Source organism: Chelonia mydas, chromosome 9 (genome assembly GCF_015237465.2).
Source record: "Chelonia mydas isolate rCheMyd1 chromosome 9, rCheMyd1.pri.v2, whole genome shotgun sequence".
NCBI classification, from domain to species: Eukaryota; Metazoa; Chordata; order Testudines; family Cheloniidae; genus Chelonia; species Chelonia mydas.
Genome location: NC_057855.1, coordinates 91,189,466 through 91,207,729, shown reverse-complemented (window position 1 = coordinate 91,207,729; position 18,264 = coordinate 91,189,466). Strand labels below are relative to the sequence as shown.

Sequence of the window (18,264 nt, the reverse complement as noted above, 5' to 3'; positions counted from 1 at the left end):
AAAAATTCATAGACTCCAAGCTCCATCAACATGAAATCCATAATTGCAGTTTGCAAGTCTCTTGCAGAGGCGGAAGGAGATCAAAATAAAACAGAGGAAGCTCACCAGTTTCAGTGGCTATCATGAGAGGTCTTGATGATGCATGTTGATATGTTGTTCCGTTATCTAGGGATAAAGAGATTTGGTGTAGAAAAGAGACTGGGGTAACAGAAGAAATGTAGCTTAAAGGAATTTGTGTCCCCAAGAACACCCATTGCCACTCACACAATGTAGGTTTGGGTAGTTGGATAGGAGTATATAGTTGGTGGCTCCCAACTCTTATTCTGTGGTCATCTAGACTTCAGGAAAATGGAGAATCTAGACTGACGTAAAAGCAGGTAAAAATGGTTTCTTTTCCAAAACATGTGGAAATATCTTATTCCTGAACTTCAAAAATGTACAGATTTATCAAAAGAGAGATGTTGTATAAAATAGGTAGTAATTATCGTAGTATATATTTTTCATCACTTCTCCTTCCAAAGTGGGGAGAGAGCTGGGGGCAGCATGGTGTCCTCCTTCCCCTTGTCTGTAGAGGGAACAGGGAGCAGTGGTGTGACAGATTCCCCTGTAAAAGAGAGACCGTGTAGAGGAGATTCCTAGCATGGAAAACTCTTGTCTTTCCCTCCGATATTACTGTACCTCGTGACAGGAATGCTGGAAGGGGCAGAAATTCTTCAAACAGGCACCAGCTCCTCCTGGTATTCCCAGTTCACAATCCCCTGCCTGGTGGGTCCTCAAATCACCAGCCAAGAAAGATATGGGGCAGCAGTTGCCTAAATCAAGAAGAGGGGGAAGCCCTTTCTCTGTTTCCAGCAAAGGAGAGGAGTTGTGCTTCCTCTTACTTTAACCCCACTCTCCCAATTTAGTGCCTTGCATAATGACAGGTTTCAGAGTAGCAGCCGTGTTAGTCTGTATCCGCAAAAAGAAACGGAGTACTTGTGGCACCTTAGAGACTAACAAATTTATTTGAGCATAAGCTTTTGTGAGCTACGGCTCACTTCATCGGATGCAGTAGCTCACAAAAGCTTATGCTCAAATAAATTTGCTAGTCTCTAAGGTACCACAAGTACTCCTTTTCTTTCTCCCAATTTAGAAATATCCATTTGTGGTAAGCTAAACACTATGGGCCAGTCAGCAGGTAGAAGAGGACATGAACGAGGGGCTAATTGTAAGCATTTGCAATGGAGTCATTTTCAAAGTAGTCCATCCTCGCCTTTATTCACATAAAAAAGAATGTGGTGATCATAGTGTATTCACAATTTTCTTTTTTAGATCCTGATTCTGTTGCAGTTGAACTCACTGGGAGTTTTTGAATGACTTCATTGAGGGTTAGATTTGGCCTATAATGTATAAAATTAGTTCATTAAATGTAATTATGTTGTTTGTTTGTTTTTAGAATGCTTGAAGATGATCTAAAACTCAGCAGTGATGAAGATGACCATGAACAGGTAAAATTCTGACATGTGCATATCACATACATATCTGACAATATCTTCATCAGTTTAATGGGGTTACATATTATTTTATTATATCTGTATCAAATCCATTCCTGGGTAAACATCTCCATCACCACAGGGCTTGCCTACACATTGAATTATTCTGGAATAGTTATTCCCAAACAACTGATTATGAATAGTCACGCGTTCTGAACTCTTACTCCAAAATAGGAGAACCCTGTTCCAGTTTAATTCACTTTGAAAGTGGATTAAGTTTAACAGGAACACGGTACTCCTATTCCAGAATAAGGCCATGTCTACGCTACAATATTATGTCAACCTAACTTCTATCAGCGTATCACCACCTCAGTTATTAAATCGCTTGTGTGTATGACACTTGGCTCCTTAGGTCAGCAGAGCACATCCTCACCAGGAGTGCTTGTATTGATTGTATTGTCAGTGTGGGGTGCTGTGGGACAGCTCTTGAATGCCAGTAACAACCCCGTGTCTACACTGACACTGCATTGACCTAATTACATTGACCGTGACTCTATGACACTTGGGGAGGTGGTGTTACTAAATTGGCATAGAGAGGCACAGTACGTCAGCAAGAGCTAAATTTAAGTGAAGGCACTTCCATAGCTAAGTCAACGCAAGGTAGCTTATGTCAACCTAACCCTGTAATGTAGACCAGGCCTAGGAGTGTCTACACATGGAGTTATTCAGGAATAATTTTCAAGGGGAGACAAGTCCTGTTAGCCTTTGTTTTAGTTCCCCAGTTAATCATCTTGACTCCAGTGCCTTGCACCCAGTTTGTGTTGCTGTTTACACCTGTGAAAAGGGTTGTAAAATACTCCCAAATCAGAGTTCTCCACTCACTCCTACCAGGAGTAATGGTTTGCACCCACTTTACACTCTCTTTGCACTGTAGATGACTGTAGTCCAAAGCAGTGGAGAATCAGTGGAACTTTTGTTCCAGCCATTGAGCAAAGGGTTTAGAGTCCACAATCATTAATCCTAACGTAAATATTAGTGATACACTCCTGTTTCCCAGAGGTACAGCATCAGGACCTGGCTCTGAATCAATAGCAGACGTCTTTCAGACTACAGGGGACATTAGTGAAAAATCATTTGCAGAAAAATTGCTGATACCATTGTCCTTTCTTCCATTCTGCATTATAAATATTTACAGTTACTGCTGAGAAATAAAATGGGGGACATGCATATTTTCAGCATTTTTAATAAGAAAGTCTAGACACCTTGGGCCAAATTCGTCCCTGGTATAATTTCAGTGAAGACAATGTAATTAAATCAAGGATGAATTTGGCCCCATATCTTTCTTAGGTCATAAAACAGTAAAGCAGAGCATCAATGACAGCAAATTTTCGATTTTGTTGCCATAATTGTTATGATGTGGAATGTTGTATTGTGTGGGCATTCTTACTTTCTTCCTTGATAAGACACTCTCAGAGTGTCCAGCTGATCATTAGGAATATGAAAAGGGAATGATGCAAACCTCCTTTGAGATATCTGTTTACCTACAGCTTCAGAAATGTTGCTTTTAACTGAGCGCTCTCATTTAGTCTTCAAAGTATCTGAATTTTGCCGCTACCCCTCCCACTTCCTCCTTCTGGGCATGCCAAGAAATATATACTTCGTAGTATCCATTGGCACCTGGATTGTATGAGTCAGTTTTTTCCAACACAGAAACCCAGTGTCCAGCACTCACAGGTCAAAGGATTAAAAGCCTACATGTATGCAATGCAGAGTTGTATAATCTTGTGCAGCTTGTCTGACTAACAAGTGTCCTGCTTGATTGGACATATCACTCAAAGGAAGTTGCCCAAATCATCCTTTAAAATGTAACATGTATAATGTGAGGCCCAATGTAATCTCTTTGGCAATGTCAGTACTAGTTCAAAACTAGAATAATGGCAGGCAGACAGATACTCTGGGCCTGATTCTGATCTCACACCAGTTTCATATTGGTGTTACTCCGCTGACATCAGTGGAGTTACTCTGTGTTCACACCAGCAACCGTGAGAGCAGAATCAGGGGCTGAAGTGAGTAAGGGCCTGTTTCAAAGCCCACTGAAGTCAATGAAAAGATTCCCATCAACTGTGATGGGCTTTGGATATAACTTTAATGTCTTTCAGAAAAATAAGGAACCTGTGGGTCTTACACTAATACCATTGCACTAAAAATCCAGGTGTCACTTTCTAGTAATGCCATTGGCAACACCAGGTTCAAAGAGAAGAAGTAAGGAACACAGTAAGGAACATTCATTTGGTTTCTTAGGGTTCTACAATACATGTAAAGGAGAGTTTCTGTTTAGCATTGACCCTGTTTTCACACTAGGCAGGAGGTTCAAACCTTCTGAGCAATCCCAAGTATCTTTTAAAAAACAGATGCTTTGCTGCATATTTAGGTATTCCAAGAGTGCACTCTTCAATCAGGTATCAAAAATAAATAATCTGTTGGGAAAGGAAAAGCTCTCCCAATTGTCCTTTGTTTCAAGGGGCATTGCTCATTTCCAGCATTCCACCCAAATGTGCAGGCCCTCACTTTTAGTTACATCAGAAATAGAAGATCATGAAATGGAGGGAATAAAAAGCATTGAATGCATTAAAGGGAAGAATCCCATGTTAAGTCTCCTGCATTAATAACTTGTGCACATCCTTCATTGTGGATCTTTGTCACAGATTGCATCCCACATTGGGACCTGGGCAAGCAGAGAAGTAGAGCTCTAGTGTAGCAGTCAAGTGTTTCACTTGTTGGATTCTTTCGCACTTTACAAGTTTTGATCATGTTTATTTAAAAAAAGAAAAAAGAAAACATTGATCAGGTGTACTGGTCAGATACATAAACACTAACAAAACAGTTATGGCATGTTTAAAGGCAAAATGCTGTTTCCTAGAATATATAAAATGATTATTCATGAGAGCTGGAATGAGACTATCGCAATATACAAATTATAACATACCAAACATTCAGCTGTGGGGCACTGAGTTACAAAACTAATTTTTTAACATAAGAGTTTGTAGTCAAATGATGCTTGAAATTCAGATATACACATGTGCATACTGTAACTGGGAGAGAAAAGATTAAAAGCACCTTAACAGTTTGTCCAATATCTTTATATTCTGTCTCCTCTCTTTTATTTTACCTTTCAGATTTACCTTGTCCTCCAAAATCACTATTTTTGTACTTTATGCAGCTTGTAACATAGGCCAACATAGGCCCAAAGTTTAAGGGTGCAAAAATGTACCATCTACCGATTTTTCTTAAATGAAAGTAAATAATTTTAGACTATGATTTGCTGAGCTATCTATTTCTCCCAGTCCCATGAGCCAGCACAAATATTTATTTGCAATCAGTGAAATAACTAGAGTAGGGTCCAAACCCAAAATCTGAATTGCATCCTCGCTTTTTCCACCTGCCAATCAGGTTCTTCCTTTTGTTTCACACTTCTTGGGAGGAACCAACCAAACACGAGTTCCTAGTGCAATGCTGTAACTAAGAGTATGAACACAATTCTTGGATGTATAAGAAGAGGAATATTACCTCTGTATCAAGTATCAGTGAGACCATTACTGGAACTCTGTGCCCAGTTCTGGCATCCAGACTTTGAAAAGAATACTGAAAATTTGGAAAGGGTTCAGAAAAGAGAGATAAGAATTATTTGAAATCTAGAAAACATACCTTATAGTGAGAGACTTAAGAGCTTAATCTATTTAGTTTATCCAAAAGAAGGTTAAGAGATAACTTGCCCATAGTCAACAAATACCAGCAGGGGGAATTGATTTCTGACAGTAGTTATGTTAGGCTGGAAGATGAAGCTAGAAAAATTCACACTAGAAATAAGGCACAAGAAATAAGGTGCAAATTTTTAACAGTCAGGGTAATTAACTATTGGAACCCCTTCCCTAGGAATGAGGTGGTTTTTCTATCACTTGCAATCTTTAAGTCAAGACAGGATATCTTTCTTAAAAGCTAAAGCTCAAACAGAAGTTGTGGGCTCAATACAGAAATTACTGAGTGAAGTTCTTTGGCCTGTGTTATGCAGGAGGTCAGACGAGATGATCTTAACAGTCCCTTCTGACCTAAAAATCCTATGAATCTATGAACCATATCGATCATTGTGATGAAGCGGGAGCAAGTTGTTCCAATCCAGGTGCAGAATTCATCACATTGCTTTATGGGCCACCATCTGAAAAGCTACAGTTATCTCTTAAATCTCCTGCTAACATTTTGGGAGAAGCATCATCATCAGTGCAGTCACCTTAGAACAAAGCAGGGGACACGTGCTTTGTGTCACGCATAACGCTGATTCTTTTGCTTTCCATTGTGGGTGATTTGGGATTAAAGGAACACAGTTAAGATGAGGGGTTAGATCTGGAATCAATTTTCATTTACAGCTGAGAAGCAGTTATTGATGCTGTGCTCACAGTTCAATAAAAGATCTAAAGATGTAGACCTTGTGTTTCTCTTTCAATGTAAGCAACATAATCAGTTTCAAATGTTTTCACAGAGAAAATTGTATTGACAGTTTTATTAAAATTGCTGTCTTGAAAGTTTTACATTATCTACAATTTGACCTATTCCAGTGGTTTTTAATATGCACGCTGACCAACCCAATAGATATTTGTGGCACAAATTCATAACACCAGGTAAACATCTGCTTAATGTATTATTGAGTGAAATCATTATATTTAACTTAAGCAGTTGCCTGGATTTTGAACTCTTACAGTACTGTCATTGAACAGAATTTTGATGCATCACTAAGATTTTGTTAAAAGAAAAGGAGTACTTGTGGCACCTTAGAGACGAACCAATTTATTTGAGCATAAGCTTTCGTGAGCTACAGCTCACTTCATCGGATGCATACTGTGGAAAGTGTAGAAGATCTTTTTATATACACACAAAGCATGAAAAAATACCTCCTCCCACCCCACTCTCCTGCTGGTAATAGCTTATCTAAAGTGATCACTCTCCTTACAATGTGTATGATAATCAAGTTGGGCCATTTCCAGCACAAATCCAGATTTTCTCACACACACACACACGCCCCCCCGCCACACAAACCCACTCTCCTGCTGGTAGTAGCTTATCTAAAGTGACCACTCTCCTTACAATGTGTATGATAATCAAGATGGGCCATTTCCAGCACAAATCCAGGGTTTAACAAGAACGTCTGAGGGGGATGGGGGGAGGTTAGGAAAAAACAAGGGGAAATAGGTTACCTTGCATAATGACTTAGCCACTCCCAGTCTCTATTCAAGCCTAAGTTAATTGTATCCAATTTGCAAATGAATTCCAATTCAACAGTTTCTCGCTGGAGTCTGGATTTGAAGTTTTTTTGTTGTAATATCACAACTTTCATGTCTGTAATCGCGTGACCAGAGAGATTGAAGTGTTCTCCGTTTGGTTTATGAATGTTATAATTCTTGACATCTGATTTGTGTCCATTTATTCTTTTACATAGAGACTGTCCAGTTTGACCAATGTACATGGCAGAGGGGCATTGCTGGTACATGATGGCATATATCACATTGGTGGATGTGCAGGTGAACGAGCCTCTGATAGTGTGGCTGATGTTATTAGGCCCTGTGATGGTGTCCCCTGAATAGATATGTGGGCACAGTTGGCAACGGGCTTTGTTGCAAGGATAGGTTCCTGGGTTAGTGATTCTGTTGTGTGGTATGTGGTTGCTGGTGAGTATTTGCTTCAGGTTGGGGGGCTGTCTGTAGGCAAGGACTGGCCTGTCTCCCAAGATTTGTGAGAGTGTTGGGTCATCCTTCAGGATAGGTTGTAGATCCTTAATAATGCGTTGGAGGGGTTTTAGTTGGGGGCTGAAGGTGACGGCTAGTGGCGTTCTGTTATTTTCTTTGTTAGGCCTGTCCTGTAGTAGGAGACTTCTGGGAACTCTTCTGGCTCTTTCAATCTGTTTCTTCACTTCTGCAGGTGGGTATTGTAAAAATAAAAAGATCGTCTACACTTTCCACAGCATGCATCCGATGAAGTGAGCTGTAGCTCACGAAAGCTTATGCTCAAATAAATTGGTTAGTCTCTAAGGTGCCACAAGTACTCCTTTTCTTTTTGCGAATACAGACTAACACGGCTGTTACTCTGAAACCTAAGATTTTGTTACTTTGCAGAGAATGCTCCCATTACCCAATAGTTTCAGATTGGCTGTGGGATTATAAATACAAAGAAAAGGACAGACGTGTATTAGTAAGCTTAAAACTTGGCAATGCATTTCAGGGATTCTATTAACAGTGTTTTGTATGGAAGGATAGAGCCTTTAGATGGTTCTATTACTTAGTTAAACAAAAAAAAAACCCAGAAACATAGGCAGAATAGTTGGGGGGGGGGTTAATTAGTGACTCGGTTCATCTTAAAGAGCTTAGATAAAACACAGGTTAGTATTTTTTGTTCTTTAAAGTAGCTCTGCATAATTCAATTTAGCTTTGAGCTCAGAGCCATCCAAAAGGATTGTGCCCTGATACAGTATTTTAAGTAGCTGCAGTGTACCCAGTTTTCTTTGACCAGCTCTTCTTTGTTCTTCCTAAGGAATAATCTTCATAACCTTTGAAACGTGCACTTAATTTAAAGCACATTGCTGCATATCTGTGTATTTTTGAACCAAAGAAACTTTGATACCATTTACAGATCTGTTCCATTATTCTGAATATTTTATGTACATAGTATTTTTGGCAGAACAATCCATGAAACATTTTTATCTTTTCTATTTGTTTTTTTTTCTTCTTCACTTAATGATTACCTTTTGCATGTGTGATAACCATGCATTCACAAGACACCTCCTATATAATCCATGTCCATGATCTAAGTTTTATAGTTTATCCAAACACTCTTTCTTGGCTAGGTTAGTATTAGATAATTGCATGCAAAATGAATTACTTTGTAGCTGAGAGTCTAAAAATGCTGTCAGCCGTAGGGAGAGCTTCTGATTCTTGTAATGCACATTGAACTTTCAAAGCATTTATTCAAGTTAAATTAAAACAGACTTTTTGGCTTAAGGTTTGTGAATATAAAAGATTCAGTACATGTTCATCATGTAAACAGCACTGTTTTAAAGTGATATAGTAACCATACTAGTTGCAACAATAGATACCCTTTCCTGTTGTAATTTTTCCTGTTTTTTAGCTAGATCCTGAACAAGTTGTTTGCCTCCCCAAGGTTTCTCCACATTTCCATTTACTTTATCAGCAGACAGGCTGAGGGACAGCTCTTCAGTAATGACATCAATACTGCACACACAGCGAGAGAGGTTGCCTTGTCAAAGCTATAGAAAAATCAGATGGATTAGGATGAAACTAGGTGCAAAATAACTTTGATAGAGTCTTTTAATGTAAACAGTTTATCTGTCACTGAGTTCCATTGAAATCCCAGACAAAGCAGTGCAACATTGGTGGCTGCCACAGCAGAATTTGTTTTGATGGAGACCCCACATAGCCGTGTTTAAGATATACAGCCATGTTTTATAGCTGTAGGGAACTGCTTTCATTCAGCCATTAGTGAAAACAGAAGCCATTAGGATAGTGTAGTCATATGCCAACCTTTTTCATTCTAAAGGCTAAGAAGGATCCTCTTATGGAGAAATGTCTCTTCTTGATACCCCATTCCATTTTTGCTTGGTACTCGAAATATTTTATTCAGTGCAACCCTAATGAAACAGCCTTATTTCCCATACACAGGGCATACTCTGCCCCAGGATACTCCTGACTCACAAGACTAATTTTTGGCAATAAGAGATTGTATGGCTGGTAACAATGCCTGCAATAGTCATGGGAATTCATTTCATAGTATTTTTGTGCCACATAAACACTTGTGGCCACTGCATTCAGTAATGCCTCTGAGGTCTTGTAAAGAATAGGTCAGATAAAGTTTATACACAATTTCAAATCACTAGAATACCACAGATTTTAGGACTTGTAACTCTTTCAGGTCATTGACATTTTATTTAATCTTTTCAGTACATCATCATACAGGAATGTATCTACCAATGACAAGGCGATTTAAATGACCCTTGGAACATATGGTTGCACTGTATGGTACTATGGAACTGTGCTGGAAATTGACCAAACAAAAGTTTGTCATGAAGGTTCCAGTTCTGGCCCTCAATAGGGCTATGGAATACATGCTGCACATACCAGAAAAGGAGGGGATGGAGCAGCCATTTGAGTCAGAGGACACTGGATTGTCTTTTCCTTGTCCAATTTGGCTGGTGTGAAACAGCTCTCAGCTCTATCAGACATAGAAAAAAATAAGGAAAAACAAAACACAAAGATGCCTGGCAGCCAGACAGTCCTAGCAAAGAGGGAAAGGACTGATAAATGATGTTATAGAGAGGTCCTCTCCTTGCTTATCCACAAACAAGCACACACTTAACACACTCTTTAGTACTCTCTTAACTAGGCACTTCACCTTTGTTGGGGGAGGGGGGTTCATGCTACCCACATGAAATGACCAAGTAATATTGATCACAGCACAGACGTCATATACCTGGAACAGAGGCAGAAAATACAGCCCTACTAGCTTGTTAGCTAATTCCACACGTCAAATGATAACGAGCAAAAGTGAGGGCAGCCTTTCCCCAGCTTAAGTTAAGAGCCAGTGCAGATTCAGACACACAGACATGGGGAGCTACTATAGCTCAAGGTGGATGGGCCCACAGGTGGCCAGCACAACCCCAAAGGTGGGTGTCATCGGCTGGAAAAGCAGCAGAAGGAACTGAAGGAGCACAGCCAGTTGTCAGCCTCTGCAAGCAGGAAACATGGAATCCCAGTGGAGATGAAAGCTATGCTCCCCAGAGGAGCACCTATGGGTGAATGGTGGTGAGACCTGAGTGCCGTAAACCCCACTGAATCCCCCTGGGCACAGCAGAAATAGTGGGCGAAGAGAGGTGCAGTTTGCTGTGCCAGCAGGGGGGAATCTGCCCTGTGAACAGATTGAACGTTAACCCCCCACCCCTTGTAGGAACATGGACTATTCTGCACCTTTCATGAATTTGGTTTTCACAGAAAGAAAATTGGTCTGTCACAAAACTACCCAAAAAAATTCCAACTCAATTCTTGTGCAGAATGTTTGGAGCCTCATTACTTAGTACACAATTAAATGAACCAACGAGCTGAGCAACAAACAAAAGCAGCCCAAGGGCAGCACAGAAGTTGTTGATGTGTGTTGTTACGTCCATCTCTCCAGTGCCTGTTTGTAACGGGTTATGTATGAAATATATATTATAGTCCTTGAACTCTTAAATCCTGCATAGGCAATAAACGAGCAACGTGAACAATACCAATATTGCCTCACATCTTTCCCAGCACTGCACTGCTGTTGCTCTTTGATTCTGCCCTTTTGCTTCTCAAGCCTGGGTAACTATTCATTGATTTAGAGGAGGAAAAAGATGAGGGACTCTCTGAGGAATGAGATAAAGACCTTCACTACAAAGGGGAATCTAAGTGCATAAACTGCAAGTAAATTGGGGTAAGAGAGGCTGCTGCTGATATGGCTGTGTATACTTCTTCCTTTTGCTGTGACAAAAGGCCATTTTAACCCATGTGAGCTTTGGAGAAGTAATACTCATTAATAGCACTTAGCAATTTAAGAACACATTTATCCAAGGATCTCAAAGCACTTTGTGAATATTAATAAGCTACACCTACCCGTAAGATAGTAATCAGGTAAATACAAAGTGTTATTCTCCATGAGTCATAGGTGGGGAATTGAGGCACATGTAGATTATGTGAGTTGCCTACAGTTTCACAATGGTCAGTGGCAGAAATACTGTTCTCTTGGCTCTCAGCCCTAGGCTTTCACCTTAGACTTATCTTTCTTTTCTTGGGGCAACTTTTAGGGGGAGTTTTTGTTTTATCCTCTGTAATTTTCTTGTCTTTTTCTCCTTCCTTTGCCTTTTGAGGATTTTTTTCTCTTGTGGTTAACACATGAGGCTGTGCATTGGGAGTTCCATTCTCAGCTCTGCAACAGAATTCCTGTGTGACCTTGGCCAAATCCCTTAATTTCTCTGCGCTTCAGTTCTCCCGCAGTGGAATGGATATAAATAATACCAACTACATCTGTCAGGAGCATAGTGAGAGTTAATTATCACTTGGAAAACATCTTGAGACCTTCCCAAAAGAAGGTGTTATAGAAGGACAAATTATTGTTTACACTTCCTCTGTCCCACTCCACCTTATCTGCCTTACAACTAGCATCCATCAGCAAATGATGTTTTGTACGATTTTGAAAAATCCCACAGTACATTGAGAAGCATTGCTGAAGACACTGGCTTTGGGCTTCTTGTCTCAGTGTCTTTTTTTCATTTGGGACATGCCATGAAGAATGGGAACTGGCCATATTTTGCATTACATGCTTCTTCAGTTTGGCATCCACCATTTCCCTTAGTAAATGTAGAAATTAGGGGGAAATGCTGGCTATTGGACACAGTGACCCAAAAGCATCTTTACGGTAAGTCAGTGGAGTTTACTGGAAGATGCGCCACCATCTGTAGATGGATGTGCCATTTCTTTTCAAACTTTGTTATCCCTAAAAGGCTGCAAATTTTACCCAGCCTGCACTGCACCAGCTAAAACAGGAGTTTCCAACTTAGTGGAATCCCCCCTTAATATTCCTGAAGAACTCTTGTAAAGCCCTGAAAGGTGCTGTATTGCTCAAAGGTGTAGAAAGGTGCGGAGATGCTCTGTATCTAATACATACCCATGAAGAGTCCTATGGGAAGGATGTACACCATTTGGGTCTATAGCCACCCTGGATGTGGTGATTTGGTCCTCTCTAAACCTGATCTCAGCTACTCTACTCCTTTTATTTGCCTTCTGAAGGAAATCAGGGGCTACACGCAAGAATATTCTGGGATGAGAAGAGTGCATGCTCGTTCCATTTTTTTCTGTCCTAGATTCAGTGATCCCAGCTTTTCATCCTCAGGGTGAGGCTGCCCTCGCACACCACACACAGCATCTCTGTGACAAGGTTTCCAACTTCATGTCAAAGATGATTAGCAAGAAAGAAACAGAATCTCCTCCACTGATGTTAGGGGACAGGTAGAGGAGACTGTGACCACAGCATTAAAAAAAAAACAGATCCCTTGAGGCTTGTGACCCCCAGCACAATTTTCCCGACTTTTGCACAACTTCCTTCATGCACACTGTGCTCTTCTCCACCCCACAGAAAATTCCAGCTGAGACCAACTGTCTAATTACAGAAGCAGACCAAGGTCCAGCACCATCCATTCTTAGTAGTTTAATTCATGACTCAGCACCCTATCAGTGACCCAAAGGACAGAGCGCAACCTCCAAGAGCGGTGTTCATTTGCAAAGGGCCTGATTTAACTTCCATGGAAGTCAATAGAAAGATTTTCATTAGTGCCAGGGGTGCTGAATTGGGCTTTCAATGATGATCGTCTGTTCCACTGACTGAACAAGAGGAGAGCATGGTCAGTCATGAACATACCTGCGTGGGATAATTTAGCTGCTCACACCTGAGGGAGAGGGGTTCTCCAGAACATTTCAACTTGTCACCGTAAAACCCAAACATTGTTGGCTGCAAACTTTTCGGATTTCAGTTTTCCAGTGAGAACTCTACCTATTCCGTAGAAAGCGAATACTTTCAGCGGAAAATTTCATTTATTCAAAAACCCAGTTTTTCATCAAAAGACAATTTTGACCAATGTTTTTTGACTAGCCCTTCTTGAGCGTTTACTGTGCGTGTATTTTCGGTGCTCTAGGCGCATTGCACTGCCCAAAACACAGTGTCTGTCCATCAGAAAGATTAGTGCCTTGATTGATAACCAGAAAAACAGACACTATTTTGGCCCACAGTGCAGTTCATGGAAGGAATCCTTGCCATAGGCTAGAATAGGGTGACGGTTATTTGCCAGTGCCTTCTTTTGCGTGACAATTAGTGAAACTTGTCTCTTTATCCAGCCTGTAGGGACACATTTCTTTCACTTCTCTATTACTGTTCTGTGCTGCTCACATCTGGAGTTCACATGTGAGTTCCCTGAATGCGATGGAAAACCATCCCCCAACACCCAAAAAGTTTCTATGAATGTTCGTTCTGCAACTGCTGCTGCCCTTCATCTGTTCCTCCAATTTATCTTCTTTCTCCTTCTCATCCTGTGTCTGCCTAGAGGGGCAGCTGTGGAGAGAGGATAATTTTAGAGAGATATGGTATATAACTAGTACCATAATTGTAAAAAATCAGAAGGAAATTACAAATTAAAGCAGTATAACTGTCTAGTTCAGGCTGGTCTCCATTTTCTAATCATCTTAAATTATTTTAATGTACATTTTCAAACCCAAAATTAGCAGCAATCCCATGATGTAACCCTCCTAATGCTCATTGAATCCCATTATATTATTTCATTTTCATTCCAGTCTTTTGCAGTGTGATCTCCCGCTCAGACCTCATGTATCATGATTTGGGAACCTCCTACCTACTCTATTTATAGTCATTTTAATGTGTGAAGTTCAGGAATCATTCTGGGTTTTAAAAACCTTTTCTTATTTGTAAAAGCCCAGAATATAAGTTGCACAGAATAACTCACTTTTAAGATTGTTTGTCTTTGAAATATCTTAAATTAATAATCAAAAGCTCACCTCACGTCTAAAACAAATTGAGTCATGAAGACGCGAAACAGAAATTGTTAACTCTATAGCAAGGCTGATGGAAGCTCAATGAGATCATTTTGTTCAAAGATTAAAGGTGATGAGCACTGAAGTAATTGACGAGGATGACTATGAACACATCTGACTAGAGCTGTTAAATTCAGTAATGATCAAAAGTTAATTATCAAAGCAGAGAGAACTACTCAACGTGGACCATTTGAGTCAATAGCGAAGCAACCCAGAAATAAAAGTAATTTGGAGGAAGTATTTTCCTATAATGAAGTTGTATAAAAGATGTACATTTCAAAGAAACCTGCCTAAAACAAGATAGCATTCTTCCTGATCAGAGAAAAAATAATTAGCTTTAATTGACAGACCTGCGCCACACACAATATTTTCAAACAATACGTTTCTGCATCAGAGCTTAATATGTATAGTTACTCAATGTCACTTTGATTCTTCTATTCTGTATCTTCTGCCACTGAGCATGCTCATGATACTGCAACAAATGTACTGTGAAAAAGAGTGAGCAACATATACATGAAAAATGAAAGCACAGGGCCAGATCCTGTAGTACTTACTCAGATGGAATTCCTTATGCATAATTCTGCATGGTCAGCCCCCATCCTCAACTCCCATTAAGTGGCAAATAGGTTCAGGTAATATAATAGGTGAGCAGCTCCTTCATCCAAAATGCAAATTGAAACTGGGTGCAGCCTTTCCTGGTCATTTGAAAGTTTTGGTTAGAGTGTGTGTGTGAGAGACAGATAAGTTTATACTACCAAACACTTGGAGTTACTGAAGTGCCTTTCCCATGAACACAATCACAAGTAATCTAGGAAGTCACTAGCTAAGAAAACAATGGCATGCTACCAATCTTCACAGCCACACAGGAATAATATGTAGGCAGATTCCCATTGTACACATCACCACCACGTTTTCCCCTCCAATGCAAACAGCTGCAATCCACATGTTCAATTACTCAAAATTGAATGCACAGCCTAGACTCTGATCTTTAATATTCTGTGATTTTGACGTTACCCAATTCTCAATCAAATTTCTGAAATAGCTTCATCGTCCTCATACAGCTTAGTACATTTCCTCATTTTGCTCATTTGCTATAGATTAATTTAAGCTTGTAATTCTTTGTATTTGCATAGATAGTTACTTCCTATTCAAAACACTTCCCACTCGTTCTATTGTTATCTCTTATCTGTTTATTTACAATCAAGTTTCTGTGTGATAATTTTGAAGAATTTGATAAAAGTAGCCATTATCTGAGATTTAGTTTAGATGTACACAGTCCTAAACTCTGTAGTGTTACAGCCCAGCTATAGGCTACCTAGACTGATCGTGAGAATTGTTAGACTGAAGTCAAAAAGTAGATTTCTGCGTGATAAAAGAGAATTTGTAACCTTTTTAACACTTTCAGTACCTCAGCAGGAGAGGATAGAAACTTGAAATTCAGTAGTCCACTGAAAATCTATTTAACAGGCTCAATTATAAGATTTTAAATAAATAGTTTGTACACACTTTTGTTTTATTAATGAGGGTTCTTTTGTTAAACAGTGTTCTTTTGGCCCTGAACATGCACACATCAAATAAATTAAGTATATTTTGGAGGGTGCCTATAGAGTGAGGCAGGATCCACACCAGTCAACTGACCACTTCATGAGGCAAGGACGCAATCATAGAAACATAGGCCTGGAAGGGACTTCATCATGTGTTTGCACAAGGGGGCAGAATTAAGGTTAACTTTCGCATTTCCTGAGTTCTGAGTGCTTCAGTGAGCAGCCTTACCATTCTTTTCACCTGGTTGGTTTGATTAATATTCATTTACTTGCTTACTGTCTTGTTTTTTTATGTTGATTTCACTGTATAAATATAAAACAAACGCTTCTCCCAGGCTCTACCGACCCATAATAAATAATGTAAAACGTAATCTAAGACCGGAAGAGCAAGCCTTTCTCTGCACAAAAGGAGCCAGTCCATAAAACTAATATTTCCCCATTTCAGATCTCACAAACCTTAATTCCTTATCTTAAGTAAAAAATCAATGGTTTTGGATGTCGATGGATTTAAATGTGGATCTTCCTACTACTGGGTGGGGGTTGTAAAATTTCTGGTCCCACTGACAATGTCATACAACAGCCTATTCTCACAAGATTTGTAGCCCAATATTGCAAGTTCAGGGGATTCGCTTCAGAGTTGAGGCCAGTTTAGACAGAAGATCTAATCCTTTTGTCCTTATCTCAACATTCTGAATATCCTCACTGGGAATTTTTACCAAGGAATATGTTTTTCCTTGTCCCTGAACAAAGCAAAGGTTACAGTATTTCACCCAAGCCCCCTTAACCCTTGTGCATCATTGCCAGTTTTTCTGGCTTTATTTTGTTTCCTGAAATATACTAAAATGCAAGTAAGCACGAAAGCTTTCCATAGTGTAATGGGTTTATGGATCAGTCACCTTTCAATCTGCATTTCAGTGCGACGGTACATGTAATCTGCCTAACAGTTTGACTCCTTTCCCCATTTAAAACTGATAGCCTAGTACTGCAAATACTAAAAAGAATGCACTAAAATGATTTGACAGCACTAATTTTGTCTTAAGATAATATCTCAACCGTCTCTGTATCACAATGTGATTTATGTAGTCTATGAAATTCTGAGGGAATAAAAGTTTGGTTCAGATTACATAATTATGCCATAGAAGCATAAAAAAAATCACCACTAAAATCTCCAACAGCTTAAACAGTTTGATAGACTGTAGCCATTCTGCCATCAGTGCCCCCAGCTGTGTTGCTTAGCAACATTTTAATTCAAGAAGAATCGAAGGAGATGAAATCCCTGTGGAGAGGGAAACAGAAATAAGAGGGCCGTTGACAGATGATCTGAGTTGTTTCTTCTAATATACTGTGAAGATCACTGGCTCTTTTCATGAATGATAAATGGACTGTACACAGATCAATGGGTTCAGCAATAAACTGGAACCAGGCTCCATGTCTGAGGCGGTGCAGGCCGAGAGGCCCAGAGATTTACTCATTTAGATGATTTGGAGTGTGTTTTCTCAAAGGTTTCACAGGAGGAAATTGATCTGAACATTTGGTCATCCATTGCCCTTTTCTGTTGTTGGCTAATAAAAATTGTTTTGGAAATAGAATCCGTTTTTGCCTTTATTTTTTCCCGTTGCTGTTGGTGTGCTAGATGTAGGTAGTAACGTTGCAACAAACATGACCCGATCTCAGCCTGGGAAAGACGGTGATCATTCTGAATGAACGGTTCCTATACACTTATGGCCATTAAAAAAATAAAGCATGCCGATATCTCAGACACCAGGAGGAATGTTGTAAGAGCTGTATCGCGATTGTGGGGAAAGGGTTCAGCATTTGCTATCTTCACTCTGTTGCCTACTTAACTCTGGTATCCTGCTTTGGTTTGCTTATTCCATTTCTGAACAGCATTCTATTTTAATATTATTTTGGTTCCAGGAATGATTGTGCTTAATAATGTTGCTTAACTGTTTCTTTTCCCCTCCCCCCTTCTATTTATAGGCTGCTGAAAAGACAAAACCTAGAAACATTCCTGTAAAGTAAGTTATTTTTATATCCATTGGAAAATTCAACTTTAATGAACTTCATGCAAACAACCACAACAAAAGGCCAACGATACGGCAATAAAATAGACATTGGAACTCGAGTTAATCCATAATCAGAGCCATAAAAAAATCCCCTGATCATCAAGGACAGATTTCGATTTTTCATGAGTCCCTAATGACTGCGTGCCCTGATTTGTGTCCAGTTTACATAAATTAATATGTACTGTCTATGAATAGCTGCCAAATAATATCATCATCATGTTCAGTACATTGTACTCCTTGCCCGGGGGGGTTGCACATGCTAAAAAGATTGGTTTTTAATTGCAATCTTTGGGAAGATCTGACAGAGGGGGAAATAACTGCGAGTGTGCCAAATGATTTCTAGACACTTGGGAATATTTTGCACCAATGTATCAGAGCTTTGCCATCCTGTTGATTAAGAACTCTCACACACATACACGTACATACGTACGTACGTATATTTCTGTTCTTTATACTGGGGATCTATGGAGGATGAGCAAGCTACCAGGGACCAATTTCCAGGGCATTT

The 18,264-nt window shown here is 39.7% G+C and overlaps 1 protein-coding gene across 10 annotated transcripts in view; it reads left to right on the top strand.

Annotated features, from left to right (window-relative positions):
• The window catches only part of AFF2 (AF4/FMR2 family member 2), a 405,287-nt gene that overhangs the window by 296,051 nt on the left and 90,972 nt on the right, over nt 1–18,264 (top strand). For all 10 annotated transcript variants that reach the window (XM_043522588.1, XM_037909514.2, XM_043522586.1 and 7 more), the window contains 2 exons: nt 1,436–1,487; nt 17,671–17,708. In XM_043522588.1, coding sequence (XP_043378523.1) covers nt 1,436–1,487; nt 17,671–17,708 — 90 coding nt within the window. The remainder of the gene's footprint in view (nt 1–1,435; nt 1,488–17,670; nt 17,709–18,264) is intronic.